Source organism: Schistocerca gregaria, chromosome 7, assembly GCF_023897955.1.
Source record: "Schistocerca gregaria isolate iqSchGreg1 chromosome 7, iqSchGreg1.2, whole genome shotgun sequence".
Taxonomy (NCBI): Eukaryota; Metazoa; Arthropoda; class Insecta; order Orthoptera; family Acrididae; genus Schistocerca; species Schistocerca gregaria.
The window spans coordinates 315,142,537-315,166,900 of record NC_064926.1 but is presented as its reverse complement, the minus strand read 5'-3'; the positions used below and the strand labels follow the sequence as shown (position 1 = coordinate 315,166,900).

The following is a 24,364-nucleotide window of genomic DNA, read 5'->3' as shown; positions in this document are numbered from 1 at the left end:
TACAGCTTGAGAGGCAACACTTGACTTCACTTCACACCTAGCTACCATACAGTCCACATCAGTGAAATGCAAATGCAGGAGTACGTGATACCTTGGATGACATCACAACTTGACCACTACTAAACGCATGTTTTTAGTAATAAGAGAAAGTGAACTTGGAGGACTGTACACTGACCTGGATTGTTTAGATTTGTGAAAAGACTTCACTCCATGCCCTGCTACTGTATGATCCACGTCCGTCAAACGCCACAGTATGCACTGTCTCAGATGACGTCACAGACAGGTTGTTAATAAATGTGTATTTTCATTAGTAACTCTTGAGGACTGTACACTATCCTGGATTACTTAGATTTCTCAGAAGTGACTGTCAGTGTGCCACCCACAATGTTAACAAATCTTTGTGTCAAGTGGTGATACTCATTTTCGCATTCTGTGGTGAGCAATTATTTTGATTATCAGGAGTCAGGGCGAAAGACCATTTAATGGGAACTTACTGCAGAGGTTGCCTCTGAACTGCTCATAGTGCTGTTTAGGTTAGAGACATTTATTATTAGTCTTATCATCTGGGATATTACTATGTTGAGCATGTGAAAGTTATCAAATATATCTATCAATCAGAGTTCAAAATCTTCATTTATAATCATGGTTCCTGACTCCTCTGAATAAAAAGAGAATATAAATATTTTTTTCAGTAGGCTGGACAAGAATGTGGACTTGTAGACTGGAAACTATGGTCAGTACTTTCCCTATTGTTTTCTGGCTGACCACAGAAATAGTTTCCAGGCTCTCGTAAAAGACGGCGAACAGTATTTTCAATTTCCTACTACTTATGACTTCTTCTTCTTCTTCTTCTTCTTCTTCTTTTGAATGGGCCAGTTAAGGACCACAATATTCAACTTTTCAGCCTGGAGAGGGGCTTGATGTCTGCCCAATAATCATGCATTCTCTGGCTAAATTTCACCTTTCTCTCCTTTGTCCAAAGGGTGCCGGTCTTTTTACGGGGTGATCTGCCCTGAAACCTCTTTTCTTTTGGTATCCTGAGCTGCTTTACTGCTACTTCCAATGAGGTTGCTATAAGTGCCAAATTATCTGTGAAAGCTAAACAGTCTACTACTAGTTCCTTCCATTTGTGTACCAGGTAAATACAACTTGGTATGTTTTGTACTTCCATTTCTTTTCGCCACTCTCTGATCACCTTTTCCAGTGCACAGTTGAAAAGAGGTGAAAGTCCATCTCCCTGTCTAACTCCTGTCTTTATCTCAAAGCCTCTAAAAGTGTTTCCCTGAACTTTACCTGTGATCTAGTGTTACACAGGATCTTTTGGATAAGGCTGTGGGTTTTCTGGTCCAGGCCCATTTCCTGCAAAATTCTCATAAGAGTATGTCTGTCGTCTGAATCATATGCTTTCTTGAAGTCACGAAAAGTAACTACGTACTGTTTATTCACTAGTTTGATTTAATACTGACTTCAAGTTAAGGATCTATTCAGCACAAGAATGTCCTTTTCTAAAACCGCCTGGATAATCTCCAAGTTTTGGGTCAAATTGAGGTTCAGCTCTGTTCAATAATGCCTTAGATAATATCTTATAGGTGACTGGTATCAATGAGGTCCCTCTATAATTGTTGATGTCAGTCAAATCACACTTCTTGTGTAAGGGGTGGATCAGAGCAGATGTCCAATCATCTGGTAAATTCTCAGTATTATTATTAAGCTGCTGTTCCACAACCCGTCATCAGGGCATGGGGCTACCAGGGTTTTGGGGGTCGAAGGAGGAGAAGACTACCATCCTTCAGGAGATATTGGTGAAGTTGAATTCTTTCTTCTTTTGGAGATGGATGAGGAGGTCGAAGTCCATGCAGCGGTATACATGTGTGTGTGTGGCTCTTATGACAGGAACATCAGCAATTTTTTTTTTGCAGGAGGGTAGTTCCTGCTATTGAGCAGGGGACACTGTTTTGGTCATTACAGACAGCCCCTTCAGATTTTATCTGCTAAGGCAATTGACCCCGACTTGTCTTCAATATATTCCATGCGGAATAATGGTTCTGTAGCCAATAAAGATCTGTGGTCTGTCGTGGCACAGACCATAAACTGTGGTGAGCATCAGATGAGAGTGCTGGAATTGTGCAACCACCAGTATGAGATAGTTTAATACTTTTTATTGTCCTTTGTCCACCATATTGCCACTCACATCAACTATGTGCTACCACATGGGCACCATATCACAACAGCAATAGCTGCCTGGCATTGAAACTGTTGCCCAGAATACACTTGCCCCAGATACAATGAACTCTCACTCTTAGGAATTCATGGAAATTTTCAGATTTTGTACCAATAGTGTGATCCTTGCTTAGTGAGGAAGCCGCTACCATGTGGGTATCTGATTGCCCCCCACCCCCCTCCCCTCACTCCGCCCCCCATCCCTCCTCGACCAACGACAGGCTGACGGCCACAATGGGTTTGGGTACATCAGACGTGCCATACCCAAAAGGTATTTAAGGTGGAATATTCCAACTATTGGGACATAAGCCAAGTTAGATGATTTTCTCTGCCTTCGGCATAAGCTGAAACAGAATGTAGTGCAAAACAGGTAAAAAAAAATTGGAGATGGATAATGAAAATCAAGTCTAAGAGAAAATTCAGATAAATGTCGAGAAGAGCCACTAGTAAACCACACTTCAGAGAGAAAAAAAGATAAAAAGAGGGAAGAAAAGCTGTAATGATTAGGGGCACCATACACACTCTGTGGGTGGCCACAAAAGATTTGTGGGCCCCATGGACAGTGTTTCAGAAAGACAAATTTCTTTATCATTTTATGTAAGGTTATGATTTTGCCTCTATTTGTGTTAGTAAGTATTCATTTAATTCTTTCTTTATTTCTCTGGAGTTTTTTGCTGGATATATGCATAATCAAATTTTGCAATATGAGATGAACATTACTGAAGATGAAATTTAAAGTACTTGTACAAAGCATAGTAAATGTACAATCAAATAAAAACGTGCTAAATGATATACACTACAATTTGTGTGTCCTGCATGGTAAAATAACCACATTACAAGCAAGGCAAAATGAATATTTTAGCAAGTGATTGTATTTTGTTCTATCTAATAAGTTTGCACAGAGCAATATAGGCACAATATACACTAACAGTCATGAAATGTTCACCTAAAAGTCACTTTCTGTCACAATTGGATGTCTCAGTGGTGATAAATTGGCACTGAAACATTTTGTCATGTGGACCTTGTAGGAGACACAACGTTGCCACTGGAACATGGAATGTATTGCGTACATCAGATGCTACAAGTTGAGGACAACAAACAAGGGAACAAAGTATGTTTCATTACAAACTTGTAAGAAACATTATCTGACAAGTATTTAATTGCCATGAAGATACAGCAAACCTGATGAAAATCCATATTGGAATACACAGAGTTGCCTTTATTTTCAGTTTTATTGCTCTCACTTATTAAAAAACTATTGGATAGGTTTCTCAATGCAGAACCAAATAAAGATGGGAAATATTTCTATTTATCAGATGGTAGCAAACATAGAAGTAAACAACAGAAGTCCTTCATTTGACAAATGAGAGAAAAGAACTGGAAGCAACTAGACTACTTAGGAGTGTAAGTATGATGTCACCCAGGATATTAGTGGTGAGTTGCAGTGTACAGGTCAAGAAGAAATTTGGTCAAGAAGAAATTCCAATAATTAATTGTCAATAAAATGTAAGTGTGGGATTTAAAATTATTGGACACTCAATTTTGAACAGTGAGGTACCTTTTCTTGTCTCATCATTCAAAAAATAATACTAAACATACATTAAATACATATGTTTACAATTCATTAATAAATTATTATACTTAGCCTCTAATTATATAAAAAAGTAGCCTCATTTGAAATGTGCATTTCCTTTTCTGCATGAATAAAATATTTTAATTAAAAGTGACTGTGAACCATGGGATAGACTATAGAAGTTGCAGCACTGTGTTAAAAAATGCCATTCACAACAAAAGCATAAGCAAAGAGTTAAAACTCAGACGGCTCTGGGATATCAGTAATTTCTTTGTGATTGTCAAGAGTAGATTAGGCTATACCAACAGGTGAAACGTGAATTCTAGTAGATACAAAAAACAACACAAATTTTCTAAGGAGGGTAAACAAATGGAAAGAAATGCAGCAAAGTTATTTACAGTTGTACTCCCTGCATTCGCCTATTTTGAGGAGGCATCAACTTCTTATTTGCACAATGATTGCACATGAGTCAGTTGAGAATCACAAGCGGTCAGCTTTTAGGAGAGGTGACAGAGTGAGGATATAGTAGTGTTGATAATGAGCACTGAAAACTTGGGATTAGCACACCTGTGTTGAATCTCCTTATGTGTGAATGGGAAAAGGTTTTATGTCATAACACTATATGCTCCTATTTTTTTGAGTCTCAAATGCAAATTTATACCATTGGCACCTGATGGAGAATGGGTGTACTGAGTAAGCAAGCATGGCCAACACAAGATTCTGTTGCGCTACACTATTCCAGTGTTCATGCATCATCACAAGGATCAGATTACTGTAAGATATGACCTGACAAGAAACCTCACCTGACACTATTAATATGGGAAAAAAAGGAAGCTCTTTGGATGAGCTGATAAGAGGCCATTATCAACTCAGAATTACAGGTGGGATCTGCAAAATGCAAAACAAAGCTGAAAGTCATTATACACTTACGTCTAGGTAATTACTAAACAAATAAAGCAATCAAAGAGGGCAACAATCAACTTTTGTTCAACAGTACCATTTCACAAATATAGACTACTATACTCTTGTTACAAAAGAGGCTGTAGGGAAACTGACAGAGAAAACTTAACAGCAAATCACACATTAGTAAGGAGGGTAACACATGAAACATATAATAATTTTTACAGTCAGATCCAGGGGATAGATCTATCTGACCTACATAGGGAGAAATGATCATCACAATACAACAAGGGAAATCAGAGCTCACGTGGAAAGATATAGGTGTTTGTTTTTTCTGTGTGCTGTTCAAGAGTGGAATATTAGGGAACTATTGTGAAGGTGGTTCAATGAAACCTTTGCCAGATACTTAAGTGTGATTTGCAAAGTAGACACGTAGATGTAGATGAAAAGCCTAGAAAGTTGTGGTCCTACACAAAGTCAATGAATGAATCCAAATCTCCCATTCAGTGTCTTGTAGGCCTGTCTTGGGTTGAAACAGAAGACAGCAGGCAGACAGCAGATACATTAAATCCCACATTTAAAACTGTATTTACAAATGAGAATTTTTCCCTATCAATGTGTGACCACCACAACATGGATGTCTATAATCGAAAAAGAATGAGACACCAGGCCCTGAGAGAATTCCAATTACATTTTCCACTTAATGTACTGTGGAGGTAGCTTCTTTCCTAATCAACACTTACAGAAATTTACTTGACAGTGAATAGCCCCAGACGAGCAGAAAAGAGAGCAGGTTGATCCTATTTACAAAAATGGTAAAAGATGCACAGAATTAAAGACCAATATCACTGAAAACTGACTTTCGTTAGTCATTGTCCTCACCCATCCAGCCCCTTCCCTGTTCTCATTCCAGCACTTCACAACCCTCAATCCACCATCGCACCCAGTCTTTTTAATTCTCTCCTTTTTACTACCCCCTCCATGCCCCTGCCCCTGCCCCTGCCCCTGCCCCCAACCCCTCCCCACCTCTCCTCTGCCCTCCTAACCTCCAGACTACACACAACTATCCTACACCCTCTCTTCATTCATCCCTGCGCACTCCCCAGCAACACTGCACTGTCCACTACCCTTACCCTACTATCTCTCCCCTTCCCCACTCCAACCTCCTCCTTACCCCTCACCCAGTCGCCATTCCCATCAACTGGTGCTGCTGTTCGCAGTGTGGCTACAGTTACCTGAGACTGCAGTCGTGTGTGTGTGTGTGTGTGTGTGTGTGTGTGTGTGTGTGTGTGTGTGTGTCATCTATTTTTGATGAAGTCTTTACTGGCCAAAAGCTTTATTTGTGACAGTCTTCTTGTTGTGTCTAACTGCGACTCAGTATCTCCACTATATGGTGAGTAGCAACTTTCCTTTTCATAATACTGAGATTAAAAGATTGTGTGATGAGATAATAGAAATTATTCAGATAGTTATGGGACAGGAAAATTTAATTGTGATGGGGCTGCAATTCAATAGTAGAAAAAGAAAGAGAAGGAAAAATAGGAGAAGAATAAGGACTGGAAGAAAGGAATGTAAGCTGATTAATAGAATTTTGCACAGAATCTAATTTGATCATTGCTGAGACTTCATTTAAGAATCATGAATGAAGCCGTATATGTTGAAGAGACCTGGAGACACCAGACTGATTATATAATAATAAGACAGAGATTTCAGAACCAGGTTTTAAACCATAAGACATTTCCTGTGGACTCTGATGATAGTTTATTGGTTATGAACTGTAGATTAAAACAGAAGAAGTCGCAAAAATGTAAGAAATTAAGGAGAAAGTGGGACCTGAATAAGCTGAAAGAACAAGACGTGGTTGAGAGTTTCAGTAGGAGCATTTGGCAATGACTGACTGAAACAGGGGAAAGGAATTCTGTACAAGAAAACTGTGCAGCTTCAAGAGGTGAGATAGTGAAGCTAGCGAGGATCAAAAGACAAGGCCAAGTAGAAATACTTGGATATCACCGGAGATACTGAATTAATTAAGACTGACCAGAGTAGATGGACATAGCAGTTATTTGTGCATGAGGAGCACTTGCTTGTGTGAATGTGTGTGCATTTCTCTTTTCTGAAGAAGGCTTCAATCAAAGGTTGTATGTAACAGTTATTCCATCGTGCCCATCAGCAGCTCAACATTTTATCTTTATGGTAAGTAGCAATCTATTCTTTTCATAACCTAGTTGATTCTTTATGTTTACCAGGTAGTCTCATGTGAGATGTGGAGGATCTGCCAGCAGATACTGAATACATTGGGTGCAAAGCCTTGCTGAAGCACAAAAGGCGACTACAACCAAGTGAACAAAACATAACATTATGGGATATTGTAAAAACTTTGTGACTAGGTTCAGCACTTCCTAATAGACAGAACTAAACATGTTGTTCATAAAGGGCAATGTTTCTGGATATCAAACTAATTCTGGGAGTACCTCATGGGAGTGCAATAGGATAATTACTAATCAAGGTATACAAGTTCTGTTGAAAAAATTCTGGAACATTCATAAATTCACACCAACGGTGCATTGAAGCAAAATGTGGTTGGTGTCCCTGCATATGACTGTGCTTAATGTGTAACTGCCAGAAGTTTCACTGTTGTATGTCTGTTACTTATTGTTCAGTGCTGTATTGAGTAGAATGTTGTGTCACACAGTTTGTGAATTTCGTGATGGTAGAGTTAGAGGAGCAACACATCTGCACTAAATTTTGCATTTAACTCAAGAAAACCTTTACAGAGACAAATCAAATGATGGAGGAAGTCTACGGTGAGGCATGCTTAACCCATACTCAGCGTTAAAAATGGTTCACACAGTTTAAAAATGGCCAGGCAGAAGTTAAAGATGACCCTTGTTCAGGATGCCCTTTGATGTGCATGTCAATCGAAGGCAGACTGTCCAAGAGATTGCAAATGAATTTAAGACTTCAGTTCGATCATGTTATGAATTCCTGGCACAGGAATGCATTGTGTTGGATCATGGAATGCATTTGGGCCGTGCAAATGAGAATGAGATTTTCCTCAAGAGAAGCATAACTGGTGATGGAATGTGAATCTATGATTATAATGTTGAAACCGAGGTTCAATCTTCACAGTGGGTCAGGGAAGGTTCTCCAAAACCTAAAAAAGCTCATCAGGTCAGGTCAAATGTCAAAGCCATGCTGATAGTTTTCTTTGACTTTGAAGGCTTAGTTCATCATGAATTTGTGCCACAGGGGCAAACTCGGTGGTACTTTCGGGACATGTTGCATGTGAGAAGGAAACAGCCTGAAATGTGGTGAGATGGCTCTTGCATCATGATAGTGCACCTGCACATTCATCCCTCTTGGTGTGTGACTATTTCACAAAAAATGAAATCACTGTGCTGCCTCATCCTCCACACTCTCCAAACCTGGTCCCTGTGGCCTTTTTTATTTTCAAAGTTGAAAATTTTGTTGAAAGGGCAAAGATTTGCAAAAATTTGCAGACAGTTCTTCAAGCAAACCAGCAAGAGGCATACCAACACTGGTTCCTGAACTGGAAATGGCATTGCGAGCAGTGTGTCAATTGTGGAGGACAGTATTTCGAAGAATACCAGGCACAATAAGTAAAAGGTAAGCATAGAAAAAATTTTGTTGACAAAGTTTCAGAATTTTTTCAGCAGTCCTCTTATATATATGATCTGGCAGAAAACATTGGTAGCTCCCTGAAGCCGTTTACCACTTAACTTATTGTACAGAGGATAGTAAGAATCATGTAAAATAGCAGTGAAATGCAGAAAGACTTGTAGAGGATCAACACTTCATGAGCAGTGTATTAAAATTCAGACAGGACGAGATAATCCTGTTATGCACTAAGTGGCATCTCATACCATCACACCAGATGTTGGTCCCATTTGTTGATGATGAATGCAAATGTTCATTCTCTTGGGAGCCTCCAAATTCAGATACATCCATTGTGATGCTGTATGCAGAAGTAAGACTCGACTTAAGAGACAGTGTGGTGCCACTCCTGTATCTGGTATTCTCATTTCGCACACCAGGGTGAAGGCAGAAGGCTCCTGCTGAGGGGTGATCCTCTATACCATTTAAAAGACTTAAAGTATCCACCATATGCAGAAGTAGTCCTGGCAACAAGAAGCAACAGTAATATGTTACACTGAGAGATGAAGCACAGGCATGCTGCTTGTTAACTCCATTCCTCACAGTCAATGTTGAATATAGGGAATGGGCCAGTGTGGACTATGTTGGAGAGGGTGGGGCCACCTCACAGTGAAGCAAAAGCTACTTCCTAAGTTGCATCTACCACTGTTGCATTTACTGATGCTGATGTGACTGCTGCTGTAATTGTTTCTGCTGCCATTCATATTATTATGCCTGTAGTTCCAGTTGTTTTGTTTGATGACCTTAAGAAATACTGTCTTCATTGCTAAAACACTGTCCTGCCCTTACTAACTGAATGTATCTAGATACTGCTCTGTTTATGATCCCTCATACTGCAGCTTTCTTGCATACACGATACAAATACCCCTTCATCATTTGGTGTAACCAACGGTGACAAGTAAACACTTTTACAGTTACAAAAGTTACTGTGAATCAAATAGTAATACAACTTAATTTACCAGACCCTTTCATCTGGAAAAAATTAAACTCCACAAGAGAACAGACGAAGTAGAAGTAACTAACACTTGGAGTTCCAGAAGTTCAGCATATATCACAGGATGCAGTCACTGACAATTGACAATAATGTCAACAATTTCAGAGTGTTCCACACAACGTATGATAGGCACCACAGATATCTACAGGAAACATTTCCCAGCCTATCACTTATGGGCAACGATTGCTGACAGAGTCGAAGTCCCATGACATTACAGCAGGACAAAACAATGAATTTGACAGTCCAGTGGAGTGAAGCAATGTTGTACTCGAGAGTCCAATGGCAGTGGTAATGAGGAGACAGTGACTTAGTGTAGCTTGGTCATGATCTGCTTGATGTGGCTACCTGAAGAAAACTGACTTCCATCTACACTGCGACCAGTTATGTCATCATATTCATAGTTCCTCAGGTGGCCAGTAGTCATTTGTGGTAGAGCTTCTAAATTTACAATGTCCATGGTCTCTGCCACAGATGCAAAAGGTATAAAATTTTAGTTAGAGAGGTGAATGTTGAGACACACAGCGGAGATTTATGTTCTTTATAGATGATCCTGGGTTAAGAAGAAGAAACATGTTTCACGATTTTTTTTATTTCTGAACCTTCTTTCTTCCATAGAGACACTACATTCTCTACTCCAGACGGCTTGGCTTCCCAGAGCCACTGACATATCCTGGCAGGGAAAAACCAACTCTCTTCTTTCTACATTTACTGTGATCATGTGGTGTATCTACGGTGCTGGAACTTGAAGCATCTTATGGGGGTTAGGAATGTATGGTCACCCTTTAATATGTTAGCATATACACAGAAGTAGGCCCCTGCTACTCCTGTTCTGGCATGACAGAAAGTTAAACATCTTGCCAGTACTCCCTGTTTTTTTTTTTTTTTTTTTAAATTCAGTGCTGATTGTAAACATTCTGTTCACAGGCCCAATGCTAACATGCACCAACAGGGACAGCTATCATCACACACAAGCAGTGCACACAGCAACAACAGCAGCACTGCTATCATGGACTATCTTATGTTTGCAGATCACTTGATCCTTGAGAGCTCATGGATATTCCTTTGCTGCAGTGTACTAATGCTGTGGCACACTCCCCAATGGTCAGTAGCAGTCGTAGCTTTGCTCCAGGCCACTCACACCAGTTGCCTATGACATCCAATCTGTTGGAGCACAGCCGCTCTGCACCATGCCACATTGCTCCACTGCGCCATCCAGAAGCCATCAGCACTCTCCCTGAGACCCAGTGCTAGAGTGCAGTCTTGCAGCAGTGATTACATCACAACCTTTGTCATGACCCAGATGAAGACAAACTCTTGGTGTTTCTACATTCACATTGATCAATGATGATCATCTCTATTATCATTTTATTATGGGGCACTTTACTTTTTGGTGATGCGACTGAAATAAATATAAGTTGTCAAACTAACTGTATAATCATCGGTCACTGTTTGCTGTAAATACTACCGCCCAATATGTGGAAATAAAAGTGGTGATGAAGATTATTGGTTTCTATTCCACAGTGTCGAATTAACGCTTTGTCGGGTCTCCTCTCTTCAGTATATCTTGGACTGGTAGCATCAGCAACGGTTGCCCTTCACTGTCTCAACATTGTTGTTCCAGTTACAGACCACACACTGTGACATCGAAGCCATGCAGTGCAACACACGCTCTTCCTGCAGCAGTCTGCCAAACAGCCATGGCCCCACCATGGCAGCTGATACCTTGGCCAGCTGATGCCCTTTCCCAGCAGCAAGTCACCATTCAACTGTTTCCCATTCTCCAACAGCAAGGCATCAGCACTGACACTCCAGTCCTTCAATGACACTTTGGAGCCATGGTCTGCTTTCCTTGATCATCTGGAGCATTCTTTCGTGGCCTTCATCACCACTGATGACTCTCACTGCCAAGCTCTTCTCCTCACCTCGTCCAGCTCTCTCAGCCTATCGCCTTCTTCAGTCCCTTAATACTGGAATTGACCTTCCTGCCCTCTCCTACACAGATTTGCATGACCAGCTCACTGTTCATTATGACTCCCACAATAGATTCCATGCTCCTGCATACTCTATCTCTTGGGGGACTTCTTCTCCACCCTCTCTGGCTTTCCAGCTCAATCCAACCAATAGTACTTCTCATCTTGGCCCATCGCATCCTCAGCCACCTCCGGCACATTTGTTGCTGGTCCAACACTGGCCCCAGCAACCCCTACTCCTGCACCACAGTCTCCACCTGTTCCTGTGGCATGGACACAGCTGCCCTGGATTCTGACACGAGCCAGAACAAACTTACTTGCTGCTCGGAAACATTACTTGTTGCTTAGAAACAATGTTCAGTAACATAAGTAATTGGTAATACACATCTCACTGTGCTTGTCTTGCCTAGGTCATAGTAGGGTCTTTCACAGATGCATAACCAACTTCACAGTGCTCTTTGAAAACCATTACATGACTACCACCTACAAAACTGATAATATTTGCAGGAAGATCTGCCAGAGTTGAGTATAGCTCATAAGGTATAAAGAACAAGCTGTGATGCTGCAGTTGGAACTAGTAAGCTTTCCTGTGAATAGACAATTTCTTCGTGTATTACACTGAGCATAATTCGTATTACGACAAGCATAACATAAAAACTGAAACTGATAGTCCAAAGAAGAATATGAAAGCCATACATACTGGACCATCATGCCACAGAGTCATACAAATGAGTGGCTATCCATGATTGTATGTCTGGTCTGAAAAGAAATGGCAGTTTAACAGTGAATAATAATCATCATTTGTCTTGTCTGTGTGCCCCTCTACCACTAAACTCTTCTTTACAACAAGAATTTTTTCTTTTCTCATATTAATGGTATACTCCAGCCAAGATTCTCTACTATTATACTCATTATGCTTTCTTATTAATAAATACGACATAACTGAATGATGATTCATACAGTATAATACAGGTATTGACATCAGGTGTAGAAGCTTTTAAAATACAAAACTGAATGAGAAGTCTAATGGCCCACAATAGCTGTATTTACTGAAATGTCTTACAGAAATATTAATGACTCCCTAAGAAACAATGCAACTATTAGATACACCTAACTGAATCACAAAATTATTTATTAACTTACCCAATTCTGTCACCTCGTGCCAAAGGTACAGCATGACGCCCATGCCTGGAAATAAGTAATGCATAATTTGTATATTCTTTCCCGACATTATGCACAGATATTGTTTTTAAAAATCTGAACATGAAGAACTGAGGCTGATGGGAATTGTGGCCCACAAGTTATTCTTGAGTCGTTAGAAGAGGCAAACTAAGTGACTGATCGATGTGATATATTTTGCGATGACATGATGAAGCAAGTAAGTTACAGGAAACAAATTCACAGAACTGGAACTTGAAGCCAGATTCTTACCTTACAGAATCAATTCTCTTAGTTACTGAGGTTCAGACTCATGATCTACCTTTACAGTGTGTATTTTTCCTAAATCTCCCTCCTTTTTGAACTTCACACAAGCTCTCACCTGTGATATCACTCACTATCCAGTCGGCCACACTTTCAAATACAGGCACCACGAGTTACGCTACTGCAAGTCCTACAGGCAAAATTCTAAATCATTGCAACCCTAGCCTCAGTGAAGTGCTTGAAGTTATCGATGCACACGAAGTTCAAGATACAGCTAAGCAAGATTTCTGTCTACCAGTCATGACTTCACTTGATACAAACAACCCACGCCCCAACCACAGCCCTGGCCTCAGCACTCGCAAGTCAGCACCGCTTAAACAAGACCAGACACACTACACACAGCATTTGCCACACCAGTGCAATGCTAATTACAATGCCCCATCTCCACGTAAAGCCAAGTCATGTATGAAATGCCATGTCACCCATGATCAGAAGAATTGCTTCTTCAGACAAGCTGAATGCTAATTTTGTTATTGCACAGGACATAAAAAACTGGTCTGCTGCAAGAGACTACATATATTTTCTGTTTCATGAAGGAATAACACAAAGCTGGAATGGATGGAAATCAATATTATTTCATGTTCAGATTCTATGCCTCCCCCTGCTCAAAAACCAGACAAGTGAAGGTGCAGAAAATGTACACACACACATTTAATGTGAATAACTCACAGGCACACACTTAAGAAAGGCTCTCCCAATCTTGAAATTCATGAATGTGCTTTAGTGCGCTTGTGGAAACAAAGAATAGTTTTTCACTACATGGAATGGAAATTGAATTCAGAGAACAGGCTGAAAACAGTCAATTACATTGCAAATTTTTTAACAGTCAGTGTTTTCAACTAGGTACCAGAGCTTCTGTAAAGTTGTTTAACATAGATACATATGAAAAAACTAGCCAACCGTCTTTGCATGCATCAAGTCTGCAACTCATTGCCTATAACAACGACAGCATTTCAGTGTTTGGAGTGTGCCGCTTACCTGCAATATAAAAAAAACATGACTATGGAAGTCTCTTTCACTGTAGTTAGCTCTTGCATGAGCCCAAATATTTTAGGCATGGATTCATTTGATTCCTTCAGTTCAGACATACAAGACAATGTGCATGCCATTGACACAAACATTTCCCAAGCCACAATTCAAACAAGTCTGCAACAAGTAGCAACATTTGTTTGACGGTACTCTAGGACGAGCAAACAATTTTCACGTTCATATTAACTGAAAGCTAATGCACAACCCAAATTCTGCTGTGCATGCCCTGTACCTCATGCGTTACATGTCAGCTTGGCTACAAAAATTCAGAGTATCTTAAAACCTATTTCAGCAAGTCAGTGAGCATCACCCCTAGTCATCATTCATGACCCACATGGAAAGATTTCAGATGCACAGTAAATTCACAGACAGTCATTGACTCCTACTTGCTCCCACATATACAGGAAATTTTGGATCACCTATAGTTCTTCTCAAAAATTGATCTAGCAAAAGCGTATCTTCGATTACCACCAGACAGAGAGACAAAGAAATTTTTTGCTGCCAATATTCATGCTATCTTGTTTGAATATTAATGCCTACCTTTTAGAAGTGCTTCCATGTCTGCATTGTTTCAAAAATTTCTTGAACAAATAACATCTATGGTGTCCTCCTATCTTGAAGACATAATGGTCTCTGGGCAAACGCCATAACACCACCTTAAAAATTTGACAATATTTTTTTAAATTTTAACTGAGGCAGGCCTCAAATGTAATTTTCAGAAATGTTCTTTTTCCAACACAATGATTGAATACTTAGAACACATCATCAACACCAATGGTGCTTGTCCTTCAATGAAACATTTTCAACCAATTCAGCAATTGCCATCTCTTAAGAATTTAAGTGAACTGCAAACTGTTCTCGGAAAATTGACATACTACATAAAGTTCATTCCTAATGCAATGTAAATTGCCACAGCTTTTCGAAGTTTGAAAAACACATTGCTTCATCAACATTGTCTTATGCACTACGATCCACTCAAACCATTTTTGCTTGCAGCCAATGCCTCATTCCGTGGCAATGGGGTGGTTTTATCCCACAAAATTGGCAAAACTGAATGCCCCAACACATTTGCTTCCAAAGTGTTGAACAGTGCTCAGATTAAGTATAGTCAGCTGGAGGAGGAAGCCCTGACTCCAATATATTGTATCACCAAGTTTCATCATTACCTGTATGGCAGACAACTTCTCCTGCTCACTGCATAAGCCTTTGACTGCACTGTCTCATCCGTCAAAACAAATTCCTGACTACAGGGTGCAAAAGCTTCAATGACGGTCACTATTATTGTCAAATTACCAGTGCAACATACTGTTTTGCTTGATAGTGCAACACAATCAACTGTATAACATGCTGCAATTCCATAACATCAGAGAGAATTCTTACATCTTCTTGCACTGAAAAATATTACTAGGCTGACTTCAGAAGCATTAGGATTGTTTATTTTCAGACTTATCATAACCCCACATTACATAAAGACAAACAATAACTAATGAATAACAAATAAAATTCCTGAATGAACCTTTCACTCTCCAGCAGTGTGTGCACTGTTGAGGCCTGATTTCAGATTAAACTGTGTGCTGGACTGAGACTCAAATCTAGAACCTCACCTTTCACAATCAGTGATCTCATAAGCTATTCAGATCTGATCCACTCTCTGCCTTCACAGCTTCAGTTTCATCAGTATGACTCTCCTACTTTCCAAACTTTTATCAATAAGTTTCAAAATGGTGCACACTCAGGTAAAGACTGAAGGATTAATTTTGCACGCAATGCCTATGTGGTGGCCAAGCTACACAATAGACCAGTTGAAGCTGCTGGGTACATAAAATGCAATCTTCATAACCAATCAAACTTCATATCTGTTTTTGTACCTTATACCATGTATGAAATCTGTCTTCTTATGACTGGGTGTTTCATTAAGCATAAAAATATTCATCAAATGCCACTATTCGTACTCGAGCATAAATGATGAAGCCTCTTCAACAACCATTTGTTTATGTATGATAAGGAATTCTAATGACATAAGATGTGGTACCACAAATTTAATTGCCATATGGCTTCTTTGGATGTATTTGCCAAAACTATGCGAGACTTCATCACCTCTTCTTTTTCTGCAATGCCCAAAGAAGAAGTCATTTACTCAGCATGATTGAAACCTGTCTTAATTTCTGCCAAATGTAGACCAGTTTTATCAGCTTTCAGAATATGGGCTCTGCGTATTCCATATACAATCCTATAAACTATGTCTATTCCATATACATTCCCTTACACTGTAGGCAATTTTCAGTTTTTTTCTGTGCAAAGTTGCGGGTATTTCTATTTGATAGTTAGAACAGTTGTAAGGATAAAATTATAGGAATGTATAAAAAAAACCAAAAACTTACTTTAGAGTTGATTTACATTGACATTTAACGTAAACAATGAGGGAAACCTGAAAATCAAGTTCAACACTACAGAAGCAAAATAAACTTACTGGTAAATTTTCTGAGTGTTGTACATCTTGAAGCAAGGTTCCATACACAAGCTCCAGGAAAATAGCAAGCCCCTGTATTCAAGAGCAGCAAAAAAAGATTTTGCAGGAGAATAGCAGCCTACAGCATTCCAAACCAACAGAAAAGTATTTGACAGTAAATTGTGACTTCTGATATGGAAACAGAAAAGAAATTGCATTCGAAGCAATAATTGTGGATCCCATGAAATTGTATGGAAATTGCTGACTGTACATCTGCTTTGCCCGCAGCTGGAGGGTCAATAGTCTCTAGTTCCAACAGGATACTCAGATAAATGAATAAAAGGCCCATGTCCTGGTATTGATAACTAAAGTTCCATTAAAGTAATTAATTGTCACTTGGACAGTACTTACCAAACAACAAAACTCTTGTTCAACCACACACTTGGTCCATAAGTCAGCTGCTCCCAGCGGTGGCATACTTCTTGAGCTATCAGCAGCTCCTCCACTGACAAGAACTTCATAACATTGAGAAGCAGCTCATCTGGTAAGTCATTAATTGTCACATTGTGCACATCATCTTTGTTCACAAGAGGCTCAACTTTTCTCTTTTCTACACATGTTACTTTACTTTCCAATGATCTGATTGCCAGTAACTTTGCTCTTCGTCCTCTAACCAGACGCGATGATGTCACTTTCACCTGCAATGGGCATTATTTTTCACTTAACCAGATACTGCCAGTAATTTTAAAACATTCATGCTGCTATTAAAGTTGAAAACTTCTTATAGGTTAAAAGCAAGTACCAGACTGGACTCAAACCTAGATGACTACCTTTGATGAGTAGGGCTCACTTAACTCTGTTGTCTGGGTTCGTAAGAAAGGTCACTAAAAAGTTTTAACCTGTTACGAGTTCAACATCTAAAGTTAATAAATCAGGCAAGAAAGCTGGAAATAGCAGATAAGCAATTTTTAACCTGGTGGGGATAAACACTTGAAAAGTGCTGAAGAAAGTTTCACACTAGCTAGCATTCTATATACTGTCTCCTTTATGGATGAGCTACGCCTTCTCAAAACTTTCCAAATAAAATGAAGTTGAGCATTCACCTTCCTTACTTCCAACCTGATGGGCTCATTCCATTTCATATTGCTTTGCAACATTATGCCTACATATTTAATCAGTGTGACTGTGTCGAGCAGTATCCTGCTAATGTTGTATTCAAACATTACAGGATTATTTTTCCTAGTCATCTGTATTAACTCACTATCTTCTACGTTTAGAGCAAGTTGTCATTCATTGCACCAGCTTGAAATTCTGTCTAAGACATCGTGTATACTCCTACAGTCACTCAACAATGACATCTTCCCATACACCACACTATCACAGCAAACTGCTGTAAATTGCTACTCACTCTGGAAAAGGTCATAGCACTACTTATCCTTCACTTGTGTGTTCAGCTAGCAACAAGTGTCGGAAAAATGACTACCTTTAAGCCTCTGAATAAACCCTAATCTTTCTTACCATGTTCTTATCATCCTTCCACAACATATACAAAGAAATGCATTCTTTCTTGAATATGTCAAACAGTTGTGCTCCACGGAACTTGGTTTGTCAAGAGCCACCCCAAGGTGGGTACACCAGTTCCTATCTGATCACTGAAGTTAAGCACCACCGGGAGCGGCCAGTATTTGGATGGGCGACCATCCAGTTATGCTGCATGCTGTTGACAATTTTTCATTTGCCTTTACAATATGGTGGTGTAAAGTCCCTGATCACTAGTCTTTGTGCCAATGTACTGCAAACCTCTCCACAGTGTTTCATCAAGTGAGGGCATGTGACACTGTTGATTGTCATCCACCTGTCAGATGCAGACATTAAGATGGGCAGCCCCTGGGTGCTCTTCGAGAGAAGCAGGCTATTGCCAGCACTGGGTTTCCCTTCTCTCATCATCTCCAACATAAACATGATGCTACATTCTACACACACACATTACAGACACCTACACTTACCCACATAGTTCTCATACTTCATGAAGGAAAGGTGCCTGGAGATGCAAAGGATAGGAAAATCCTTTCCAGTTAGGTGGCTGAATCTGCCCTTCAGTGCCTCCCAGCCATTTATGCAATAAGATTTTACTTATTAATTGGTTAAATTCAAGTTCTATAGACCATCTGAACAAATTCTACTGAAATAATGTAGAAAAAGAGAGCTTATAGGCTATGCATAAACAAATTGTTTGCGTCTCTGGCTCCATGCTGGGGATTCACAAATTTCTAAATCACATGCTATCTTTAACTAAATAAAAATAGGTATATTAGTCTTCATAAATAATGGAAGGAGTTATGGCAGCAACTCACCACATAGCTGAGGTGTTGAGCCGTCAACAGGCACATGAACAAGACTGAATGCTGCTGAGCTTTTGGATGAATTTTCTACATAGCTATCAGAAAACACACACACACACACACACACACACACACACACACACACACAAACAAACAATTTGATTCGATAGATGGACTGAGTTGGTAAAGCTGATAAGTGGAAAAGGAAGTAGGGAGCAGGAAGGGAGGATTGGAGGGAAGGGTAGCTGACAGCTGGGAGGGAGAGGCAGCATGAGTATAAGATAGGAATATGGTATCAGCAAGCAGACTGTGGTGTAGCCAGGGGGAGTTAATGAAGCACACAATGACATGGACTGAGCAGGGAAGACAGAACAGAGACAGAGGAAGATTGTGGAAAGGAGGTTGTGGTATCACATATTGATACCACCCCAAGTGTGTCACAACAACAGAATTGCAAGTTTCCATCTGACACTGATAGGGGTCGCATGGGATCTGGCATGCCTGCAGAGCCATGCCTTCAACCACTCTGGAGTACGCGTGTCCTCCATCGCTACAACAGAGGATGGCCGGCAGCCACTCACCTCACCAGCACTTGGAACCTCATTGTTATGAGATCACCATTTGTGCTCAGTACAGCGAGCCACATCCAGATGTTATTTTATGAACTGGATCCAAACTCTTGCAGCATTATTTGTGATGTCTTTGTACATTTGGAGGAATACAAGTTGAGTAAACCTTCTGTTCACTATGACAACTTGTTCACTAATTATTTCTGCTCCTGTCCAGCTTTCCTACGATGACAGACGCCTCACCACTCTGTAACCCACCTCTTCTGACCATTGCATATGGAGTCGTACACAACAAATCTAGCGAAGAGTCATTGAGCCTGCGTGTGGCAGTCTTCGAGTTTCTTTTTTCCTGTTCTCTCACCTTTTAGTTTAGTTTCTGCTGTTAGTGGCTTTCTCTATTTCTTGTCTTTAGGATACCCAGTGTTTGCATTGCCCTCTTTTGTTTTCTCTGTACTCACAAAAGGGTGACAAGTGCTCTGTACAGTCTCCTTTATAGATGAGCTGCATTTTCCTAGAATCCTCCCAATAAACTGAAGTCAACCATTCACTTTCACTACAACCAATCTTATGTGTTTGTTCCATCTCAAGTTACTGTGTAAATGTAAGCCTAGATGTTTAAATGGTGCAACTGTGTCAAGCAGCTCACTATTAATATGGTATCTGAACATTACATGATTGTTTATCCTACTTGACTGATTTATAGAAGAAAGTACTGGCCCTTTGGTGGCACCAGTGATAACTGCAACCAAGAAACACATGGAAGGGAGTAAGGCATATTGGTTTCTATTGTCACTGTTGGCATTTAAATCAGTCCACAGTTATGAATGCATACTTAATGCTGAATATCAAGAAACTTTAGACAGCCTGGAGCAGTCAATATTTTACAACTACGGATTTGTGAATCAGGTACCATCACTTGGATGTAGCAATAGAGGACTGACTTAAAACCTTGTTTACCATTCCATTGCATCATTCCCCTTACCACAGAGTGCTATTTGCACTAAAGAATATGCCAACAGTGTTCCAGCACCCATAGATGGTAGAGCACTGCATCCACATGAGCATTATCTGATGCTGCCCATCATTCACATTGCACACATTGTGGAAGTACGTGACCAGTAGTTTCTGAACTCAGTATCACACGGTGCACACCCACTGAGGGTGAGCACTCACTGCGTGGTCCAGCCATATGGCTAAGGAAACACAGACTCCATGTATACACTCATCACAATGTAGTAGCACTAATGGGCCTGGCAAGTGTTTTAACTGTACATTTTCCATATTTTCTATGGGGAAAGCTTATGCTGTATACCCTGATTCATCAAGTATTACCACAGCGATTGAGTATGATCACATACAATGAAAACAGAGTGATAATTGAAAACTGAATGTTACTGAGGGTAGGTTGGTTGGTTTGTTAATTTGGGGCAAGGAGAGGAAGGGTAAGGAACCAAACAGCGTCATCAGGCCCTCGATCCAAGAGTGGTGCATCCACCAAGAACATTTTCTGCTCTAGTCAAGAGATTCATACAGTAAAAGTGAGAAGTCTAAAAACATAATTGACATCTTTTGTACTAACAATAATAAAAGCAAATTAAGGAAACAGGAAACACAGCAAATGGGTACCTCCAGGGGCCTGCAGATGACAGGAACCATCCCACTCACAGCAGTCCCACCCCTGATATTTTATAGTCAAGAGTGCCCACTATTCAACAGAGTGCGACACCTAGAATAGAAAACTGGGTGAAGCAGAAAAGAAGAAAATGCTAAAAGCAATTAAATCAGAGTAAAAGAGGGATTAAAGGACAGCCTGGCCAAGGTGGTAGGGTTTGGGAACCTTTAGATCTAGCATACAGTGGGAGACGCACCATTCCCAACTGACATGCCCTACTCTGGTGGTAGATTAAAATCTTATTACTGAGAATAAAAATTACTTTCACAGAGAAAGCTGTGAATCAGGTTAAGCATCCACGAATAGTCCACCAATATTAGAGGCACTGAATCTAGTAGTCCATGCGTACCATGGAGGTCCACAAAGGGTGGCGGGGCATTCAACCAAGGTATGAGCTACTTCCTGAGAGGCTCTACAATCACAATGTGGGGCGTAGCTTGTTACACAAAATAAAACTATGGGTTAACCTGGTATGACAGATGTGGAGATGACAAAGAACTGTGGATTCCTTCTGGGAGAAGCAGAAGGAAAAGTACCACACTGCAATACTCCCCTTGATTGTGCAGAGTTTATTAGATGTGACAGTAGCCCACTAGATGTCATTACCTTCTGAGTGAGCAGAGATCTCACATGCATTCACAAATGCGCATCCGGGATCAGAAAAGCAAACAGGGAGCAAGTAAGTGCTCCTTCAGCCAAACGGTTGGTCAGTTCACTCCCCAGAACACCCACATGACTTGGGACCCAAAGAAAGGCAACTGAGAAGGCAGCACAGCGAGATCATCTAGAGGGAGTTGTATACCAGAGACCAAAGGGTGGCAGCATTGGTCAGAAGCCTCGAGATTGTATACTGAATCAATACGCATTAAAACATGGTCAAGAGACTGTTAAATAAAATGGAGGGCTCTGCTAACAGCTGTCAGCTCTGCTGTAAACATATTATGCGTTCCTGGCAGCAAATGTTGTTCCACACTTGTAGGAGATGTAAAACCATATTCTGTCTGACCCACAGTTTGGAAGCTATTGGTGTAAAAGATGGTAGCACCTTGAACCTCTTGAAAGACTGGACACAAAAGACACCGAAAGCATATGGAGGTGGCCGAGACATTAGGGCTTTGTGAAGAGATTGGTCCTAATCTGTGGCCTGAGCACAATCAAAGGTGGAGTGCACAAGAAAACACAGGGAGTACAGTCCAGGGAGAGGAGATGGAAACCTTGGCAAAAGGAAATGACACACATTCGAACTGGGAATCCCACCTCAGAGTGCATATCAGGAGGAAGACAGCCCTTGTATGCAAAGAGAATGGGATACATGAAATGATAAGGGAATTGTCATATGGCAATTGCATAGGAGACTAGAAGCTCGTACCATCAAATCTGATGAGGGAAGATCCCTGCTTCAGCACCCTAAAAGTTCCAAAGCAGATGGAGCTGTCAAGCCATAAATCTGGCAACCACAGCCAAGTGAGCTCTTCATCGAAATGGGAGCCTAAGAAATTGGAGTATGCTACAATGTCCAGCGACTGGCTATCCAAGTAGAGTTCCAGGTTAGGATGGGGTGTGTTTTGACAGCAGAAATACATGACAAGCATTTTTGTAGAAGAGAACTGGAAACCATGGGAAATAGCGCTTTCAGAGGAAGACCGGACAGCACCTTTTATGTGGCATTCAGTTGTGGCAACTGAGTGGGAGCTGTACCAAATGCAAAAATCAGCAACATACAATGCAGGGATAACCAGCAGCCCAACACAGAGGTCACTATCCCATTGATCATGAGGAGGAAGAGAGTAGCACTCTAAGACAGAGCCCTGTGTGATGACTTTCTCCTGGGCCCGCAGGCAGCTGAGTGAGGTACCAACTCCAATCTGGAACAAAAAGTAGGATGCAATTTGATGAACAAAAATTGGTAGGGAGCCTCAAAATCCCCAGTCACAGAGGGTAAGTAAAGCTTGATGACACCAAGCAGTGTTGTACACCTTATGCAGATAGAAAAGATTCCAATAAGATGTTGGTGGTTAGAAAAATCCTTTCAGACTGCTGCTTCCAACTTCAGTAGGTGGTTGGTTGTGGACTGTCCCTGCTGGACAAAAGGACCAGTGTCTTGAGAACCCAGTGTAATCTGTGGGCAACCATCCTTTCAAGCAGCTTACAGAGTAAGTTGTCCATGTTCATCAGTCAAAACCTGTCAAGAGATGTTGGGTTCTTTCCTGGCTTAAGGATTAGGACAACTATAGTCTTTCATCACTGTGAGGGAAAGACACTTTCGAGTGAGATACTGTTGAAGACTCTGAGGAGATGCTGCCTTTGGGGAACATTAAGGTGTTAGATCATCTGATCGTGAACTGAATTAGGGCCTGGGGCTGTGTCGTAGCATGAGGAAAGAGTCCGAAGTAGTTCCCAGTCAGTGAAGGGTTCATTACAGGATTCAGTTCAGTGGGGAGTCAAACATAAGGGGATCTCTTCAACTCATCACTTCTGCAGATAGCTGTATAGGAAGACGATGCTGATGCTGTCGCAAGGTGTTCTGCAAGAACCAATGGATCGGTACAAACATCACCCAGTAGGATAAGACCCAGAATAGCCTTTGATCTTTGGCAGCCCTTAAGAAAATGGAGCTTGGCCCACACCTGAGAAGAAGTCAAACATCCCCCAGGAGCAGACATAGTGCTCCCAGCATTCCTTCTTACTGCATTTGATTAGATAACAAGCCAACCAGCTGCCGTGTCATCCTCAGGCCATAAGTGTCACTGGATGCAGATATGGTCGGGCTTGCCACACAAGGGCTGAATGCACGCCACTTGCCAACAGCACTCAGCACGCAGGTTGGTCACCCATCCAAGTGCTAGCACAGCCTGACAGCACTTAATTTCAGTGATCTGATAGGAACTGGTGTTACCATTGCGGCAAGGGCAATGACATAGGCCATTTGTTACTGTCTCCACTGAGGTACAAAGGGGAATCCATACACTGACAACATCTTTACAAACCAAAGTACAAAACCCTCCAGTTTTTCTTCTTCTTCTTCTTATTCTTTTACTTTGTAACTGCTAGTGGGCAAGGTTCATTCAAGGGGCTACCCACACTGAGTGCAGGGGCAGATGAAAAGTGGAAAGCCCTGGAACCCACAGACTGAGGCTCCTTCAGGTACTGTTTGGTATCGGGCTTCTGTCTGGTGGTTGCTGGGGAGAGAGAGATGCTGAAGAAGCAGCAAGTGGTTCCCGAAGAATGCACCACAGAAACCAAAGGAGAGGAGAGTGGTGACAGAACTGTTTTGGAGAATGTAGAGGTAGAAGAGTTTGATGGTCATGGTGTTGGCCTAACTTATCACCATTCCCACAGGATGTAGGCGTTTATATTTCTTCTGTCCCTCAGTATATGACAGACAATCAATAGATTTGTGGGCCTGGGTCTTCTGTTCTTTCTTGAAAACTGGACAAACTGGTGAACAGGGAGGGTGATGCTCCACACAGTAGATGCACAAAATTGGAT

The 24,364-nt window shown here is 40.9% G+C and overlaps 2 protein-coding genes across 4 annotated transcripts in view; both read right to left on the bottom strand.

Moving 5' to 3' along the window:
• LOC126281804 (uncharacterized) overlaps positions 1-24,364 on the bottom strand; it is a 312,553-nt gene that overhangs the window by 75,975 nt on the left and 212,214 nt on the right. The gene's annotated exons all lie outside the window — the stretch shown is intronic.
• LOC126281803 (S-phase kinase-associated protein 2-like) overlaps positions 1-24,364 on the bottom strand; it is a 151,578-nt gene that overhangs the window by 97,719 nt on the left and 29,495 nt on the right. For all 3 annotated transcript variants that reach the window (XM_049981018.1, XM_049981019.1, XM_049981020.1), the window contains exons 4-5: positions 16,704-16,990; positions 12,476-12,520 (exon numbers count right to left, since the gene is read on the bottom strand). In XM_049981018.1, the coding sequence (XP_049836975.1) occupies positions 12,476-12,520; positions 16,704-16,990 (332 nt within the window). The remainder of the gene's footprint in view (positions 1-12,475; positions 12,521-16,703; positions 16,991-24,364) is intronic.